This window comes from Gavia stellata, chromosome 17 (assembly GCF_030936135.1).
Source record: "Gavia stellata isolate bGavSte3 chromosome 17, bGavSte3.hap2, whole genome shotgun sequence".
NCBI classification, from domain to species: Eukaryota; Metazoa; Chordata; class Aves; order Gaviiformes; family Gaviidae; genus Gavia; species Gavia stellata.
The window spans coordinates 480,711-499,120 of NC_082610.1; the positions used below are offsets into that span (position 1 = coordinate 480,711).

Here is an 18,410-nt window from a genome sequence, read left to right on the forward strand (position 1 = left end):
CAGCCCGAGCGCCGCGCCCTCACAAACGCGGCTTCCCCCTCCCGCCCCGAAATCAGCCTGGCCTCCACCAGTCACGGCACGTGCCCCCCGCGGCGGGGCCTCTTATTGGCCACTGCCCACATCCATCACTCCCCCGCCGTTAAAGCCCCGCAGGCTATTTGCCTGTCCCTCCGAGCCCCGCCTTCCAAGCTCAGACCTCCGCGGCTACAGAGACTGGCGAGCAGAGGGGAGCGGATTTTGAGCGCTCCCGTGTCGCCTCGCAGCCAATGGGGAGGGCGGGCTGGGGGGCGGCGCGGCGGCGATAGGCTGGCGCGGCGGTGACGTCGGCGGGGCGGAAGGCGGGCGCTAGGTTTGAATTCCAGGCGGGTGGCGGGGCGGAGCGGCCGGGCCGGGGGCGCGCGCGCGGGCGGTTGGGGCAGGGGCAGGGGCGGCTGAGGCGATGATGGCGGCGGCGGGCCCGGCGCAGCTGCCGGCGGTATGCAACCGGCGGCTGGCGGAGTTCCTGCGGCAGGTGGACGACACGGACCTGGTGTGGCTGGAGGAGATCCGCGAGGAGGCGGCCAGGATGTTCAGCAGGTGCCGCCCCCCTCCCCCGCCGCCCGCACCGGGCCGTTACCGGCCGCTCCCCGCGCTGACCCCCCCCCCACACCTCTCCCCTTCCCCTCGCAGCCACTACAGCGACGAGCCGGAGCTGATGCCCAAGACGCCGTCGCAGAAGAACCGGCAGCGGAGGAAGCGCCTTTCCGCCTTGCAGGAGGAGGCCCAGGAGCTGGGCAGGAAGAGGTAGGCCCGCCGGGGCCCTCCGGTGAGGGGGGGCTGGAGCCGGGGGGGCTGGAGCCCGGGAAGTGCCGCCTGGGAGGGGACGGGTCGGCAGAAGGTGAGGTAGGGAGGCTTCCCTCAGCGCCTGCAGAAGGGAGGGAGCTCGTGGGAGGCTGGAAAAATCCGCCGCAAAAGGTCGCGCGAAGATAATCTCCTCCCCGCAGCGTGTCCCGGGGTGTTCCCTCCTTCCCCCTTACGTTAAAGGTCCGGTTAGACGTCGTGCTCCGGAGCTCTCGGCCTAGTGGCCTAAGCACGTCATGACACCAGGGTTCCCGTGAAAGGCACTGCTGTTTGGCACTCGGTTCCACCTTATATCTCTGTGTTTCTTCCTTCTCTCCTTATCTCTTCCGCTCTAAAGTGATTATGTACGTTAGTATTCTGCCTTAGCCACCTTCTGCAGCTCTGTGTGTACTGAGCTCTTGGGGGGCTCATCCCAGATGTTTTAGCTTTGTTCTTGGTGCGTTCCCGTTTGTGCATGGGAGGGCTCTGGTCTATTCCTGAATCCAGTTCCAGCCTAATGCTCTGTTTCTATTGTTAGATTATCTAGAAGGAGGAATAGCAGTCTCAAAATGGTACCGTCCACACGGTATTCTCAACGACTCCGAAATAAAGAAAACCTGGAACTAATGAGGGCTGAGGTCAAACAAGTCTCTCCACATCAACGTGTGACAAGATCCCAGGCTGCAACATCTGCTAAAAGCTCTGAGGTCCTTCCTGAGAGCCCTCCTGTCCAGCAAGTAGAAGGGAAGGTTCCCTTAGTAGAAATTGGTGTCAGTGATCGCATTAGCGCTGAGCTACACCTCCAGAAGAGCACACCAAAACTAGCAGAGAAGCTCTCCACGACCATCCTCTTGAGCTCAGATGATGGTTCTCCCAAGGAAGGCAGGGTTGCCGAGTCGCCGCCTGTGCCTGCAGCCTCTGAGCTGATGGTCCCTCATACCCCCGAGGCAAACGATGCAGGAGAAAGTGAGGCTGCATCTAAGCTGCAGACAGCAAAGTCAGCTAATACTACAGTCATTTTAAGTGAAGGGTCTAGGCTGGAGGAGGTAGATGACTCTGCTCAGGTACAAGACGGGGCTAATAAGGTGCCTTCCCAGCGCATAAGGGATAGCCCAGGGACGCCGACAGGCTCTAGGCTGAGCCGTCGCTCAGTGCGCAGAAGTCTGATGGGTAAAACGTCCATGACTCGCAGAACCTCCTTGGCGGAGAAATACTCGCTAGCCAGGAAGAGGGAAAGTATGATCCGGAAATCTATCACCAGGACAAAGGTCAAAAGAAAGGCAGCTCGAAAGTCATCCGTGTCCTCCAGTTGCACAGATGGTAAGTTTGAGTGTCACCAGATGAGTTTGCTTTGCACCTTTCCTGCTCTTTTTGTTGATCTAGTGCTTTTTGCTGCTCAAGGAAAACAACATTATGGGGCTATTTCTTCAGTTCGGGTGCAGCAGCTGATCTTCCTAAGCTAGACAAGCTGCAATTAAGCATGGATGTTCTAACTGACCTTCTAGAGACCCATGTGAATAGAGAAACCCAGGTAACTGAGCTAGCTGATAGTTTGTGGCCTACGAATTCAGCCTTATAAATCAACTGGGAGAACAGCCTTAAAGTCTTCTGAGTTTCTGTGGTGGCAGCTTGCAAAGCTAAGGAGGAAGCTGGCGAGCAGGGTTTGTTGCTGGTGGCTGCCTAAGAGGGGTATGGGCTCTCACAAAGACTTGCCTGTTTTCTGGGAAATGAGGTAACTATCACAAATTCGCTGCTCTTCAAATAGAATCTGGCTGCTAGTTGTAGAGCCTCTCTTGAGAAGGGAATTTTGAGGCTCAGTTTTGTGAATTTATTAAGTCTTCCAAACCTTTACAGCTTGCAATAGAGGCAGGTTTCAGCAAGGGACAAACTGATTTAGATGTTCTTCCGTGCTACTGGATTTAATGCAGGAGAGCAGTGATGGATATAACCTCACTTTTTTCCACACTGAGCAAAAAGAAGTGACTAGTAAATGGTTCCTGAAATGCAGATGATGCACAAGAACTTTTCCCACACAATTTGATGTTGAGGAGAGATTGGGTCTTTTGCACAGCATACTTTGTTTGAAGGGAGAACTAATACAGCTGAAATAATGTTACTGTAACGTGTTCATCTGCAGTGTTCTAGCTATGTGGGATTTGTGCTGTATAAAACTGACTTTTCTTGAAGAGTTATCCTGTTTTTGCTGTAGAAGGATATGCTTGGACAAGCGCTTTAGTGTTTTTTTCCCATACCAATTTAACTAGTTGCATGTTTTTCCAGAACCAGAGCACTGCAGTCCCCAGTACAGGGTTTCCTGTGCTGGTAACAGGGTAGTGTGGAGTGCTGTGTCAGTTTCTAAGCGCAGTATTGAGGGCTCTCTCTGTAAAAACGAAACCGTAGGGAAATGTTCTAATCTGTAACTTTGAAGAGGTACTGAAGTAGCTTTATCTACCCAGTTTAAATGATCAGTCCGTATTGTAAGGATCAAACCTCCTTAAACTGGGAGGTTTAAGGATGGCTTTTTTTCTTCCCTCTGCGCTACGCAAGGTGACTGTTCTGCTGCCTGGTCAAGATTTCCGGGTGTTAGGAGGGGAACTGAGATGTTTCAGGCAGCTCCAGTTGAGTTTGTTAATGTCCGAAAGCCCAAAGCATGTTAACTGACTGCAGAGTGTGTCTGCTGCGTCTCTGCTGCAGCAGATCTTGCACTGGATACGTGTACAGCACGTGTGTTTGTGCTTCCTTTGATATCGTCTGCGATGGAAGTACGGGAGCAGACTACACTGTGACTGTGCAAAGTCTGCCCTTGTGTACTCCATCCAGGCTGAAGCTGCATCGCCTTCTTAATTATTAACAGCAGTTTCCGGCTGTGCTGGTACTTAAAAGCTAGCTACCATGGAGCCAGCTGGAACGCTTAGCAGGAAGCAGCACTTGCCCTGTAAATAATGCTGGTTTTAACTCCTGCTAATATCTGGATGCGGCCCTGCAAAATGAGTCTGAGCCCAAACCTAGTCACTCTTAATGTAAGCTCATTGAATATCACTTTGAACTCATCTATAATTGAAAACATCTGTTTTCTTATATTAAAACTGCAGACAGCACTTTCTCTAGTGCTACTTAGGTATATTCAGCTGCCCTCACTTGCAGCAGCATGCGTTTGAATTGCAGGCAATAACCCAGGAGGTAGAGCAAATGCCTCTACAACAGTCTTGAGTGAACTTCGCTCCTACAAAGAGCCTTGGCCTGCACCTGTACGTTACAGCTCTGGCATTTTTTCTTTTCCTGCAGTCTCCAGCCCTGGAGAGGTGCTAGAAGATGAAGAAACTGTTGTCAAAACTGGGTGAGACTGCTTTACGATGCTTCTTTATCTTTAATATCCTGCTTGGAGGACGTTTTTACAGTGACATTCTTGGTATAAAATGCACTGCTTGCAGATAACAAGTGAATTCCCAGTTTCCTTGATATTATTAAACACGGCTGCCTTTTTTCTTTTTTTTTTCTAGGCCTCCTCCTGGACTTTGTACCCCCTCCAAGTTGGTAAGATTTGAGCAGAGATTCAAAGCATTTCTGTTTGTGTGGACTTGTGAGCAAAATGTGTTGAATACACCTCTCTTTTGTTATTGGGGAATTCGGGAGCGCTGGCCACAGATTGCCAGACTCAGTCAACCTGCTGCATAGCACTCGAATAAAGAAGGCATAGAGCACGTGGCTCGGATACATGCATGAGCCTATCCACAGCCTCCCTGGTTCCGATACACAGGCTAGAGAAAGTCTGAGATTGTCAAGTCTGTTTTAATCACAATGTTCCAAAATCGGCAAAACAAAAACCAGTAAAGTTTTATTTGGAAAACGAGCACATGTGATCCAAGGCTTATTTTAGATGCAAGTAGAGGTATTCCGTCAGTATGGTGTTACAATCTCAGATGCTTTCGAAGCCAAGACTAGCTTTGACTAGAAAATAGCATTCTCTCTGTCATTTTGCATAAATATATTTCAATGTAAATGGTGGGTTGATGCACACCAGCGCTGAATACCGACCTTGGTATCGCTGGCATTCAGAGTTGAGTCGTGCTTTCTGGCTCTTGCTTCTTAGCCTCTTGCTAGAGATCAGTTGTCAGTCAATCCTGAATCTGTACAGATAAATGACCTCCTTATAATTCAGGGAAGTTTTCAGCTGGAGAGAGTTTGTACACTATTACTATTTCTGTATTTTTAAAGCTGCTTTTGACCTTTTCGTTAGCCCTGCAGATTATTCAAAGCTTGTCAGTTTGTCTTAAGACAACCACAGAAATTTGTAAATATCATTCGGGTCAAAACATATCCCTCCACAATTCTTACTGCCCTCCTGAGGAAGAAATCCCAGCATTATGTGTGTTGTCCAGAATGATTTTTCAATAAGCAAAGACTGAATTCATGGAGTGGAGCTCTGTGGCCTTAAGTGCTTCTGTAAGCAAGGACAGGCTTATACATGCTTTCATGGCTGTGCTTGCCAGTAGATCTGCAGAAGTTCAAATAAACTCAGTTTTTCTAGTGCCTCTGGATTTTTAGCTTGCCTGAGTTACAATTGTAGAAAAGCTTAAAGGGAAAATGGGGAGAAAAGTCAACAGACTGCTTTGCAGATCTGTGAATAGAGGACTCGTATCTTTTGTTTCTGTACCCTGATGAATTTATAAATACAAGTCTAGTCCATGTAGTGTATTTGATCTAACCTTGATCCTCATCTTTTATTTCTGTACCACTGCTGTTGGGAGTGGGACCCTGTAGCCTGTCCCATTCTTAGCTTATGTCACCAGGTTACCTTACCCTATCTGTCTATTTATCAGCAGTTTTCTCGGCAAACCAAACATTGTTTGGTTTCTGCCAGAGACTTCCTTTGGGAGCTGTGAGCAGCGTGAAAATGTGGTGACTCAGCAACCTTCTCAAACCAGAAAATATCTTTGTGTATAGCAACATATAAAGACGGTACCTGTATGCATGCTGTTACTTAAGGGTCAGATTCTTCTCAGGCCTGATCTCAAATTAGTTAGATCTGTGTCCTTCTGTTGGGCTACAAGATGCTTCCTATACCTAGCCTTAGGATAAGACTCCACAGAAGCATTTGGGGAGGATGAAGTTTCCATACTTTTTTTTTTCTTCTCTTTCCAACTCCTTTGTGTCTGCCAGCCTACACGCTGGCCAACTTGGGTTTGGGGAGTGGAGTTAATGCTTGCATTGCTAGCAGAGTGCGGATTTCAAAAGCCATTGCCTGCTCTCTTGCAGGCATACAAAACCATTATCACAACAGAACTTTGTATCAGTATAAGTGCAAAGGCGGCAAATAGCAATGCATATCACATTCATAACAGATACAGATAAATCAAGGAAATGAGCTGTTTGTCTTTGCTCTCTCCCTGTTTGTTCATTCATCACTGCTAAGTAAAATGAGTGCTGCCTGACTCTTTGCCAGAAGTCCAACAAGCATAAACAGATTTCCAACTTGAAATGTTTTTGTCCTTAATAGTTTATGAGTTTGTTCAGTTTAAGCAGTCAATCCCTCATTGCAGATACTTGTGTTCTGTTAACGTCAGTGCTTCTAGTAATGCCACGAGATCAAGGAATTTACCAAGATGGTGTCCCGAGGTATTTTTCACAGCTGGAGGTTAGGACTTCACTCTGGGTACTGGCACCAATAGTTTATACTATGCATGCGGTTTTGCATTCTCTGATAATGTTGCAGACAGTGTCCTTGTCAGAATGACATCACGGTTTGAAACAGTAATTGGCTGTTTCTGTGTGAGAATTGTGCTGAAACCCATTTGCTTTTCCTACAGAATCCCCAGAGTCCGCGAATGTCACTTCGCTCTCGAACCGTCAGCAGAAATGAACAGCCACGGGAGACAAGCAACAACGGTAGCTTCCAGAGGATTTTTGTGGCAGAATTTTTAAAAAGTCATCACTTTGTTGGGAGGCTGACTGGGAAGTTTGAAAGATTGGCTAGTTAATTTGAGAGCCCAGTTTGAAAGACTAATCTGATCTTTGACAAGTGAGGATTCGTTTCAAGAGATTGGCAGTTAAGAAATTCTGTGCTGGAGTTATTTTCCACCCTGGGAAGCGCATGGGAATGAAGATGGAAGGATGCATGTTCTCCAGGTTATGGGAGGCCTAGCTGAACCCCATTTCTGAAGCAAGCAGTTGCTCTGTATCTGTGCAGAACACAGTAGCGTTGCATTAGTGCAAACTGTATACTACAGATTATTTTAGACAGCTTTGCTTTATTTTGTAATTCTAGGTTTGAAAGGCGCTGTGCGGTTGCTTGCTGAAAGCAAGAAAGGTCCTGCTGTGCATATTTCATGGCAGGTTTTTTTGCTATTTAGTAAGCTGCTAAATCTGTTGTCTGCTTTCAAAGCTGTGTTGGAAGGGATTTTTTTCTGCTAGAACTAACTGTGTAACTATGTTTTCTTTCAGAAAACAACTTACATAAGAACGGGGAGAGCCAGCAACCACCCCAGAGTGCCAGGTATATTCGTAGAATCATTCTGGTTGGAGGCTGCCTCTGGAAATCTGTGATCCAGTTCAAAGCAGGTTCAACACTGAAACATTGTTAGATGGCTTCAGTGTTTTGTGACTATGAAACTTTTGCAATAAGTTTTCTCTTCCTCTATGAAAAGAGGATTTGATTTGTACCTTCTATCACATTAGAAATTTTTTATTGGATATCTCCTTGTGTATACACAATGCAATATCTTTTAACCTAGGATAGTTTTATGACCTTTTTTTAAACCTGACTTTGAGACAATCAGGAGGTTTTGCCATGTATGATGGGCTACATTTTTTCTTACAGGAGAAAGCCAAGTTACAAAAGGGCTGTGGATGAACGCTATGACAATCAGCAAGCAGAAGATGGAGGGCTTTCTCCTCCGAGAAGAAAGACCCCATCCCCTACCTTTCCAGCCAGCAAAGTAAGATCCTTGTAACCCTGAAGTACTTCACCAAGACCTGTTTCTTACACTCCTGAGGGTTGTTTTTTGCATTCTTCTCATAGGTTGTACGTCCTTTCAAAACGTTTTTGCACACTGTGCAGAAGAACCAGCTCCTCATGACACCAAGCACTGGGGGGAGAAATGGAGTAATAAAATCTTTTATCAGGTACAACACTCCTCTCCAATCTGATCCCAAGGTAAGATTGAGACTGTTGTAAGCTAGTACCTGATGGTCTGATGAGTGTCAGTTAAAGCACAGATGTGAAAGAAACTTTTCAACCCATATTAAACTAGGAAGGAACTTTTAAGCTGTCTGTTTACATTTACATAAACTAAATAAAATTGTGATTAGTCAGCTTCCTAAAGAGTTCTAACTTGGACTCTAAGCTTTATTACTGCAGCGTTCCCCTGTGGTATTCGCAAGTAACAGTTGGGAAGGAAAACTGGGAAACGAAAATCAAGGGGATTTTGAATGCTGCAGTTGAGGTCTATATATAACTGAAGTCTGCACATCCAAAGTCTCCTTTCTATGACTTTTCTAATGAGTGAGATCTGAGCAAATGCCTCTTAAATCCAAACTTCTGATGTTCTGAGGTTTTTCGGAGCTTTAAAGCAGGAAGAAACGTGAGGCTGTCCTGAACAGGAGACTGCTGGGTCAGTGAGACAAGTATGCCAGTGTCCAAATCTAATAGGCATCGATATCAATGTAATATAATTGTTGCAACCAGCAAAGACAAACGACACATCTTTGCTGTTTGCAGACAGATACCTCTACCTATGCGATACCACCGTGAAGTTTACAGCCTCACAGGGGAAGCTTCTGTACCCCAAACAGAGTAGTTGTTTGGGTGGATGGGATTTGAGAAGATCTGGTTCTAGATTTCCAAAGGGAGTTGGTTTTCCCTGCGTTCTGCTTACACAGGACAGTTTTGTCATAAATCATGATTGTTTAATTACATGAGCTGGACTTGCAGTAGGAATACTACGTGCATCACTAATGGGCAGCCCTCACTCTTGCCTGATCTGCTTTTAGATTTGGTATTTAACTCAGAAGAGAAGTCAGTGTTCAAGGAAAAGCAGGTTTCGATCAGTGTGCTGTAGTTGCTATTCCAGAATAGTGCTCTGACAGTGTCAGGCAAGTACAAGGGTGTAGCTTGACGGATGCACCTGGCGACACGCTAAAGCTTGGCCTGCTGAGCATAGATGGTTCGTACTTCTAATACCCAACAACTTGCCTGCAAAATAAGGTAGTTCTAGGGCTTGTTTTCACTTGCAGGAGAGCTGGGGAGGGAGAGGAGGGCATACTGCAGAAACTGGTTTTCCTGCCTCTAGCTTATATCTGGCAACCTAATATCAGAACTTTTTTGTATTGCTTAAAGCTGTCACGGTCTTTCGGCTTAGAGAGTCTTGCTGGACTCCAGCAGATAAGAGAAGTCTGTCATCAGGAAGTAGTGAAGGATTCAAGCTTCAATCTCACTAGTCTTCCTGCTGATGTTAGTGTCTGTACTGGCAAAGGAGCTAATACGATGAGAAAAGTCTTGACTAGTGCATCCTTTGTTGCTGTCAGTTCATTGAATGTTAAATTTTAGGTTTCATTCCAGTGCAGGCAACTTCCCCATAGGACTTTTTCTGCATGGGGGCTAAACATAACTAAACAGCACCAGAGCAATGAGATATAATCATTAGTTTTAAATCAGCCAGTTTGGATACTAGTAACACCAATTATTTACAACATGAGCCCAGCATAAGGTAATCACTTGAATATTTCACTGTGCTTATCCGTGGGTTTGTACTACGACCAGGTTGGTCATAATTGGGCATCTGCAGTATCAAATCTGGCATTACGTTAGTTTATCTTAATCTGTTTGCTGTGACTGTAGTGATGGCTGGATCTTGCTCTTCTAACTGACAGTATACTTAGGCTGAGTTAGCTGGAGCGTTGAGAAAAATGCCCTGCGTTTCTGTCTGGATGACATATGGGTCTGACTGTGTGCTTGAAACAAGCTGTAAGCACTCAGTCTAAATGGTGATGGTTTACCATGAGATAAAGCTTTGTGGGAGGCAAAGACGCCAGTGGGAGCTCTGAGTTGAAGTAAGCAAGGTGCTTCCTAGAGCACCATCTGTCCCCTACACTCGCTGCAGGAAGTTGGTATCGCTGCCAAGCATTAGCACTGCTTTTTTGGTTCTTTTTACCAACATAAATCACCGTGCTGTCTGTCTGCAATCTCTGTGGAAGCTGCCTGGACTTCAGGAGCTGATGCTTCTATTTCAACTTCCCAGCTTCTTCTCTTGCTCTCTAAGAGAGCCTTGTTTTCCATCGCATCTGTTCCCAAACATCCATGACCACATCACAGGCTACCTGAGCTCTGTTTCAGGGTTGTTACCATCCCTTGGTTCTGGCTGCAGTTCCTTGGTGTTATCTGTAGGCCCTTACTTAACCTGAGCAAGTTGAGGTAGAAAGAAGCCCTGGCAGGTGGGTATAATCACATTTCAATCCACCTCAGGAAAAGGAGAGACAGAAGCTAGAGACTCTGAGGAAAAAGCAAGAAGCTGAGCAGCTGAGAAAACAAAAACTGGAGGAAGAAAAGAAACGTCGACTAGAAGAGGCAAAGCTGTGAGTATATGCTTTCTGCCTTGTCTGGACTGCTCTCTCTGCACCGGTAGGTCCCTATATCTAGGTCTTTTATCTTGCGGAGTCCATACATACAGCAAAAATTCTTGTCGGCTTGCTCTCATGCCGTAAAGACAGTATTTGTTCTCATAGTATCCATCTGGAATGCTAATAAAAAGTTCACTATCTTAGCTGATTGCTTCTTCAGCTTTTTGTCTTAAGTCCTCCGTCTCAGGTGGAGCTTAAAAATATTGCTCATGTTTAAATGAACGGTGTATTTGGTTGATTGAATTTCATGCTGCCCAAGGACTGTGTCTGTCGGCCTTGTATTTGAGTTGTAAGGAACTCATCTACCTGGACTACAAAGATAAAGTTGCCTTGTGTCCTACAGGAAGCGTGAGGAGCGCCTGCGCAAAGTATTGCAAGCTCGGGAACGGGCAGAGCAAATAGAGGAAGAGAGGAAAAGGCGCATTGAGCAGAAGATAGCGCTGTTTGATGAGAAGACTGAGAAGGTAAGGCCCAATATACCTATAGAGTTTATTTGGGAGAATAAATAATCTATTGAGGTAGATGATGCCGCACAAGCGTGCCTTCCAGAAAGAGAGGAACTGAGGCTGCTTGAAATCTGGAGAACGAACCGGAGAACAGTTGAATGAAGAACTTTCCAGAAACTTGGTGATTCTGAGCGACTGCCTTTCTCTTGATTACAGCAAATGGCAGATGGAAACCCTTATTTTCCAGAATTATGAATCTAAATGGGCTTTATTAAGGCTCTGTTAGTCAGATGGGAGAAGAACTTCACATAGATAAAGCCAGCCTAATGGCCCTGAGGCTTTATCTACTTGAAGTTGTTCTCCCATCTGACTAATAGATGAAGAGGTGAAAATAAACATACATCCTCCAGGCCCTTTCTTGTATCTGAGACTTTCAGACAATTTGCACATGTGACCATAGCAGTCATTTGTCTGCTTTAATTACGTCCATCTGCTTTTCTTATTTCATGGTTCTGAGAATGTATTCTGATGGCTTTTGTGGTTATAGATGTATAAATACCAGAGTAGGATCAGCTCTTCCTGTGGAGATGTAAAAGAAGGTAATTTCCCGAAATACTGCCTTTTTAAAACAAAGCGCAGGTCCCATTGGCTCCTGGTGGCAAAAAAGGAAGCTTTTGCCCCGTGGCGGGGTGGGAGCTCTGCATCTTTGAGACTTACTACTGTGATATTCCACATGCACAAAGACCTGTCCCTTCTGAGACTTAGGTATTCAGCTAGCTATGTGTGTGTCTTAGGTGCGGGAAGAAAGGCTGGCAGAAGAGAAGATCAAAAAGAAAGCAGCTGCCAAGAAAATGGAAGAAGCAGAGGCCCGGCGCAGGCACGATGAAGAGGCCAGAAAACAAAAAGCACTGCAGCAGGTCTGTGCTGGAGCCCATCCTATCACCCTACATGCAGTTAGGATGGCCGCAGTCTGCCACAGTCTTTGTAAGCAAGGAATCCAGCGGGAGTACTAGCACGAACCAACTGAATGAAAATTAGTGTAGTGGGGAGGCTTTGTCCTTAAAGCTCTCCGCAGTGTTGTGCTTCCTGCTTCCTCTTGCAATATGCTGTAAGCTGTTAGTGGTGGTCGTGACCCGTATTTCTTCTGCAGTTCTGGCCCGATTCTTACCAAAGACCTTAATCTGTGGATTGGCAAGTATTAAAATCTCTCAGTTAAACTTGTCTCTCAGAGATCCAGAGCATGGTGGCCCTTAGGCCCTTTGGGGTAGATTGTAGGCAGGGAACGGCCAGCATTGAAATAGCTGGAGAGCTGATGCGCCTTGAAAGCACTGGGACTTTAGCCCTGAGTTGTTTCCCATCTGTGTAGTGATAGGTGCTAGAGACTTGGGTCAAATAAGGTGTTTCTGCTCCTTTATTTTGGAGCCTGTTCCTGTACAACGTAAGGTGAGTAATTGCCTTGTTGGGCTTACCAGGAGGAGGAGGAACGTCGGCACAAAGAGCTAATGCAGAGGAGGAAGGAAGAGGAGCAGGAACGTGCCAGGAAGGTTGCTGAGCAGAGACAGGCCGAACAGGAGAGAGAGAAACAGCTGGCTGCAGAGAGAGAGCTGGAGAGGAAGAAGGAACAGGAGAGGATCCAGGCAGAAAGGTAAGACAATAACCATTTATGTACTAAATTCTGTGCTGGGACTTTGAAAAGAAGCAGGAACAGAGAGCACTAGTGAAAGGCCCAAGCAGTGAAGAGCTACTTTGTCCTGTCAGCGCAACTCTGGACCATCATGGGTACTGAGCTGCCAAGAAGAAATTCTGGGCTCAATGTAGGAAGTATGGTGGGGAGTGCCCTGTAAAGCTGTGAGAAAAAGAGGGGTATGCAGCAGGCACTGGATGGGAGGAGAGCCCTGTGTAGTTTTGAGAGTAACGGTCTGTCGCTTTGGTTCTCAGGCTACGTGAACAGCAGGAGAAGGCTGCTCGCTTGCAGAAGGAAGTGTTGGCTGCTAAAGAACAGCTCCACAAGGAGATGGAGAAGAAAGAAGTAAGTACTCTCTTCTTGTAGACGGGTAGAGCCACATGGGTCTGACTTCAGTAGCCGTTACTGTTAGGAGCAACTGAGCTGCGAAGCCATCAAGAACCTTGATGAGTGAGTTGTTGCACTTCTGAACTTGAGCCAACCAAAGGCGCTTTTACCCAGAGTCTGTTCTCTGTCCGTTTCAGAAGGTATGCTTGCTCTCTTTAGATGGCAGCAGTGCAAGAAGAAAGGACAGTTAATGGGCATGTTGAATTGAAGTCAGGTTTTGGGCTTTCCCCCCTTTCTGTGCCCAGGTGTTTCTGTACCCCTCTTGATATCAAACAGTAATTAATCCCAGACTTTTCAGAAGCAACCTCTGAATTTTACATTTGTGCCACCTTCAGCAGAACCCCAAGTACAGACTGTAGACTTTGTCAGGTTATTTTCTGCAACGGTCATGCCAGCATAGATTAACTAAGCAGGGGGTTTTGCTTGTGGTGTTGAAGAGGGAACTTTTGATGCCTTGGCAGTCCATGCTATTTGAATAAAGTAACTGCAGCTAGATAGGCTCAGGTTTTTGCTTAACTCGCAGCATGCGTTTTCACCGGAGCAGAGGTAAAGCCCACAGGTGTTGTTCAGGTAGCTTTTGGAATGTCCCTTCTGAAGGGTTTGCACACAGTAATTGCTGGGAATTGGTAGCAAATCCTTTGCTATTTGGACTGACGCTTTTTGGTTTATATAAGACCTGGGAGAACTTGCGCTTTCAAGATGATTTGTGAGAAAGAACAGAAGGTTGGAATAGTTGGTTGAAAATTGCCCGATATTTGCCCGAAATCATTGCCATTCCACTTAGCTGAGCTGTGGTATTAGCACACTGACAGCAGTTGTCCAGCTACCTTCAGGGAGCTGAATTCCTTGGTGGGGATCCCTGCGTGCACAGCAAGCCCCTCAGTCTGTCGGTTAGCTTCGTGAAGTTGACAGGCAGCTGGTGGTAGACTTCTGTACAACTTGTCCTGCCGTTAAGACTGGGTGGGATTTATTTCACTTGATTTTGGATGTCTGCTGTTTGAATTAGCAGCCTCTCGGTTTCCTTCAGATTCAGTAGGAAAAACTAAGCATTCATAGGGTGAGATTCTTTTGACCTGTTTGGAATGGTTACTATAAAATGGGATGACTTGGCCTCTAAAAATACTATTTATTAGTTTAAAAAGAGGCTAAGACCAGTAGCATAGACTTTTCCATTTGCAGATGGTCAGCTGGTTTCTGATGTTTATGTCCTGAAGATAAAGTCAATAGCAAGTTTTTCAAAGCATGAGGTCATTGCATTATCAGAGGAAGGCAACTAATGCTCTTAAATGGGAAGGTCAATTTGTTTGTGCAGCTTTGTGAGGAAACCTCAAACAGTTGCATTACGTTTGTTCACTCTCTGCACTGTGTTCAAAGTGCTCCTTAGCATCACAAGCAACAAAGACTTGCGATTAGATACTTAGATTATTTTTTTTTTTTTGTATGTCAGAAGAATGGATCCCTGGATTAAGTGCGTAGCTTAGTTCATAAAATTAATTAATTTGTGGTGTTGGCTCGCCAGCAGGAGGAGCAGAGGCTAGCAGAGATGAAGAGGCAGGAGCAAGAACAGAAGAAACTGCCAGAGGAACAAAAGGCTAAAGATATAGCCCAAACACAGCACCTAGAAAACAAAGAGGTAATTCTGCTCGCTCTGGTGAAATTTCTTTAAGGGATGACATCAGAGAACTTTGATTTCAGCACTGACATGCTGTTACAATGGGCAGTTTTACCCTCTGCTTTTTATATTCCCTTTCACAAATGAAGGGATTCTGTAAACTTTTTCCTGGTTGTCTGAGGCTGACTCCTGGTGGTCTTGAGTGTTTAAATGACTCCTGGGGAGTGAAAAGGAGGGAAGGGAAGCAGCAAGTGTTTGCCAGGGTTTTCTTGTCAGGAAAAGGCAGCGGCTGTTAAAGTTGCCTTGCCTTTCTAAGCTCCTCCTCTTTAAATACCGGATGAACCTCACAGGCAGAAGAGATGCTGAAATGGTGTTATTTAGGTTCAAAGTTGGAAACGGCCACAGGATGGCAGCAGATGACTGTGGCATTTGGGCCTCACTACTGATGGAACTTGAGAAAAACCTGCAGGTGAATGTACATGTCTTGAACATTGAAACCAAATATATGGATCTTTATCTCCTTGCAAAGCTATGTATTTTAATCTTCAAATGCAAAACCAGTGAAATATGAGTTAATGTTAATGGATGTAAAGCCATGAAGGCAGCCTCTTATGGGAAAGAAAAACTGTTTCCAACTCTCTAGAGATATGTTGCATGGCTGGTGAAATTTGCAGTTTTAAGTTTTTCTTCATCATTTGCATTTCTCAGTCATGCTGTTCCCATAAAAATTACAATACAGTTTGTCCTGAGCTGTTATGTGCGTATTCTCTACATGGTAATAATCAGTTTAATATTATTGAACAAGCCCAGAAGTTTGGTTGCAGAGTATTTAAAGCACATTACTCAGCTCCAGCTTTGAGGATTTAACAACTACATTTAAGCCTTGCTTGAATTGAATGGAACTGCTGTATGTATATTAGATGCATCTATTGCTGGCTTGTTCATGTCATACATAGCCAATTAAGCAGCCTAATTAAACAGGAGAAGGCAATGCAAAGTCATAATTGGGTCAAAACTTTAGAACTTGGGTCAAGTTCTTGGGTCGAAACTTTAGAACGGCCAAACTTCAGGTTTTGCAATTATGTGATAAAGCAAGAGGTGGAATATTGAGGCATTCTAGTCGACGAGCGTCTCACTGCAACTCGGAAGCGTAGCAGTTTTATTGCACCTAATGCCTGTGGAATATATTTGTCTTCTAGAATTCACCTGCCTGCAATTCATACCAGATGACTCCACAGGCCCAGAAAGATCCAAAGCCCCCCACGATAAATCCAAACAACTATGGAATGGATCTGAACAGCGACGACTCTACTGATGACGAAAGCCAGCCTCGCAAGCCCATCCCTGCCTGGGCCACTGGTATGTGTTAGCAGGTTGATAGCCGTTCTGAGATCCCCTAACAAACCCTACTGCAGCTTTGCTCCAGTGGATAGTAAGACCTGGCGTAAGATTTTGCCCAGTTCCTCCTACTTGCGCACTGTAGTTAAAAGTACTGATTTCCAGCAGTGTGGCTGGAGTGCTGAGTCAAGGGCTTCTCTGCCACTTGAGGGTCTTCTTGCAACAAAGTTGGGGAACAAATACTCTTGTAAACTGCCTTAACAGACCTGCTAGTGTCATTTTGCCAATGTGAAAGGAATAATTATGAACTAGTGCTCTGGCCTTGAGCCTGCTTGGCATTGATTTGACTTTAAAAAGCAAAGTAATGTCAGATGTCATGGACCAGGTTTCAGACCGGCTGTTGTTCTGGTTCTGAAATACTCAGTTCTGTGATTTCATATTCCACCTACCCCAGGGGAGCTAAAAAGTTGGGGGGAAACTAATGGTATCTTCAGGAAGAAAAGCTGAGAAACCTTGCCTCTTGCAAACTTACTCTAGTTCCTGGACAGAATTCAGTACATACAATATTCACCCTCTGAGTGATCTATGGTGAATCTTTAGGCTTAAACAGGGTGCTTTAAAACATCAAATACTGCAGGATTTATCCCATTTGTGATCTTGGTATGATTAGAGATGAGGAGGGCAGGGACACGTTGCATACAAACAGCCTAGACAGCAATTTCAATTTAAAAAATTAATGAAAATTTCATCTTTTGTTTCTCCAGGGAATCAGCTTAGCCAAGCTGTAATCCGCCAGTACTACAACCCGCCCAACATTGACGCAGTCTTTGGGGTGATCGCAAGCCCCAAGCTGGAGGACATCTTTTACAAAAGCAAACCGCGCTACTTCAAGCGCACAAGCTCTGCTGTGTGGAGTTCCCCGCCATTTCCAGGTGCCAAATCGGTTCTAGGTCTGCCATACAGCCTGAAAAAGTACTGAGGTGGGCAGTGGCGCTGTTTCTTGTGGAGCAGTGGGTATGCATTTCTGTCTCTCTAGGTGAGAAAAGAGTTACTGTTCAGTATCTGTAAATCTTTAGGTATTAGCATTGAATAAATGTCAGCTCTTACTGGGCCTCTTGCACTTTCTGTTTTCGGGGCTTATTTTCTCGCTGTTAGGCAAAACACCAAGCTTTTGGGAGATACTGCCTCGGAAGGATGCATCTCCTTTTACCCTTAGCTTTAAGCTGGCAAAGATTTAGACCTTTAGGTCATGAGAGTGCATCACCTAACGCTGTATGATCCTCCCCTGTTCAGCCAAGCAGGCCCGGTAGTAGCTGCCAGCAGTAGACGGAAGTCGTATGTCCGTACTGTCCCTGCCCACCTCGTGGCTGAAGCCAGAGTACTGGTACAGCTAAGGACCGCTGCGGACACCTTGGGTAAAATCCAGATATGCACTACTGATGTTCTCCAGAAGCAAGGCATTAGCAGGTGTGGTCTTGATCATCTCCTGCAAATTGCAAAATGATTTTATTGTTTCATTTTTCAGCAATACGCTTTATGCCAACACCGAGTGCAATTATGTGCATAAGCTAGATTGATACTGATGTTACTACAGCTCAGGCTGAAAAACCTGAGGATTTTATTGACCTTTCTTCAGTTGTTGGAGAGAGATGTGACCCTCAGTGTAATCATGTCTCCAGGAATACCCAGAGTAGCATAAGCAGGCTTTGTTCTAGGCTTCATTAAGAAAAAGTGTACAAAGGTTCTGATAGAATTTTGTTTCTCTAATTTAAATTCCATGTCTGTGGCATAGATTGGCTTGAAAGAATGAGTTTAACCTTAATCCCTATCTTTCTCTTTTCTCCCCTTGGCTGTTTCATTTGTTCAGCATCAAAGCTGGTTTTATTTCTAGGCCTGTTTTGCACTTCATGTTCAGTAAGACAGTGTCAAATGGACTGCTATCGAAACAATTTCCTCTTAACAGCAAAATATCAGCTCAGACTTTCAGTTCCAAGAGCACTTGGTGTCTTAGTCATTCTTTCTACACCTAACCTGCAAATGGCACAGACATTTGTGTTTTCTCTGTAACAAGCTCCTGTATAGAGAGAGTAGAGGTCTCAGTAGAACAGTACTTCCTGGAAGATTTTAAGGGAAACAGTTATATTAGTTTCTGTAGGTTGTTGTGGAAGCCTGTCTTCTGCAAATTAGGCAACCTATATGGTTCTTACCTCAGATTCATCTTTTTCCTGCGGCTTGATTTGTTTTAAAGATGGGCTAGCGTTCATGGCTGCAATTTCAGTACGCGAAAGACTGAAGAACACCATTTCTGTGTACATACAACTTGGTCCTTTAAAAAAAAACCACTGTACGGAGATTATACAATGTGTAAGGAGACTTCTACCTTTCCTTGTGCATATAGTTAATGAACTGTTTGCAAGCAAATGTCTTTAAAATGATGTGGGGTTTTATATTTAAATACATCGACTGCTAGATGCTACGCTATTGATCAGTGTTTATATCTGTGAGGTGA

The 18,410-nt window shown here is 45.3% G+C and overlaps 1 protein-coding gene across 1 annotated transcript; it reads left to right on the plus strand.

The window, feature by feature from the left end:
• Nucleotides 1-442: 442 nt before the first annotated feature.
• Nucleotides 443-17,156, plus strand: INCENP (inner centromere protein). Its single transcript, XM_059826064.1, has 17 exons — nucleotides 443-576; nucleotides 670-783; nucleotides 1,358-2,139; nucleotides 4,105-4,156; nucleotides 4,320-4,353; nucleotides 6,627-6,705; nucleotides 7,261-7,312; nucleotides 7,637-7,754; nucleotides 7,838-7,972; nucleotides 10,280-10,389; nucleotides 10,778-10,898; nucleotides 11,675-11,797; nucleotides 12,353-12,525; nucleotides 12,819-12,909; nucleotides 14,471-14,584; nucleotides 15,763-15,922; nucleotides 16,666-17,156. The coding sequence occupies exons 1-17, from the start codon at nucleotides 443-445 to the stop codon at nucleotides 16,878-16,880; spliced, it is 2,607 nt and encodes an 868-aa protein (XP_059682047.1). The 3' UTR covers nucleotides 16,881-17,156.
• The last annotated feature ends 1,254 nt before the right edge of the window (nucleotides 17,157-18,410 follow it).

Coding starts and splice junctions, on each gene's coding strand:
- INCENP (XM_059826064.1), top strand. CDS start 443: ATGGCGGCGGCGGGCCCGGCGCAGCTGCCGGCGGTATGCAACCGGCGG. Junction 577..669: donor GCGGCCAGGATGTTCAGCAG/GTGCCGCCCCCC, acceptor TTCCCCTCGCAG/CCACTACAGCGACGAGCCGG. Junction 10,899..11,674: donor TTGATGAGAAGACTGAGAAG/GTAAGGCCCAAT, acceptor TGTGTGTCTTAG/GTGCGGGAAGAAAGGCTGGC.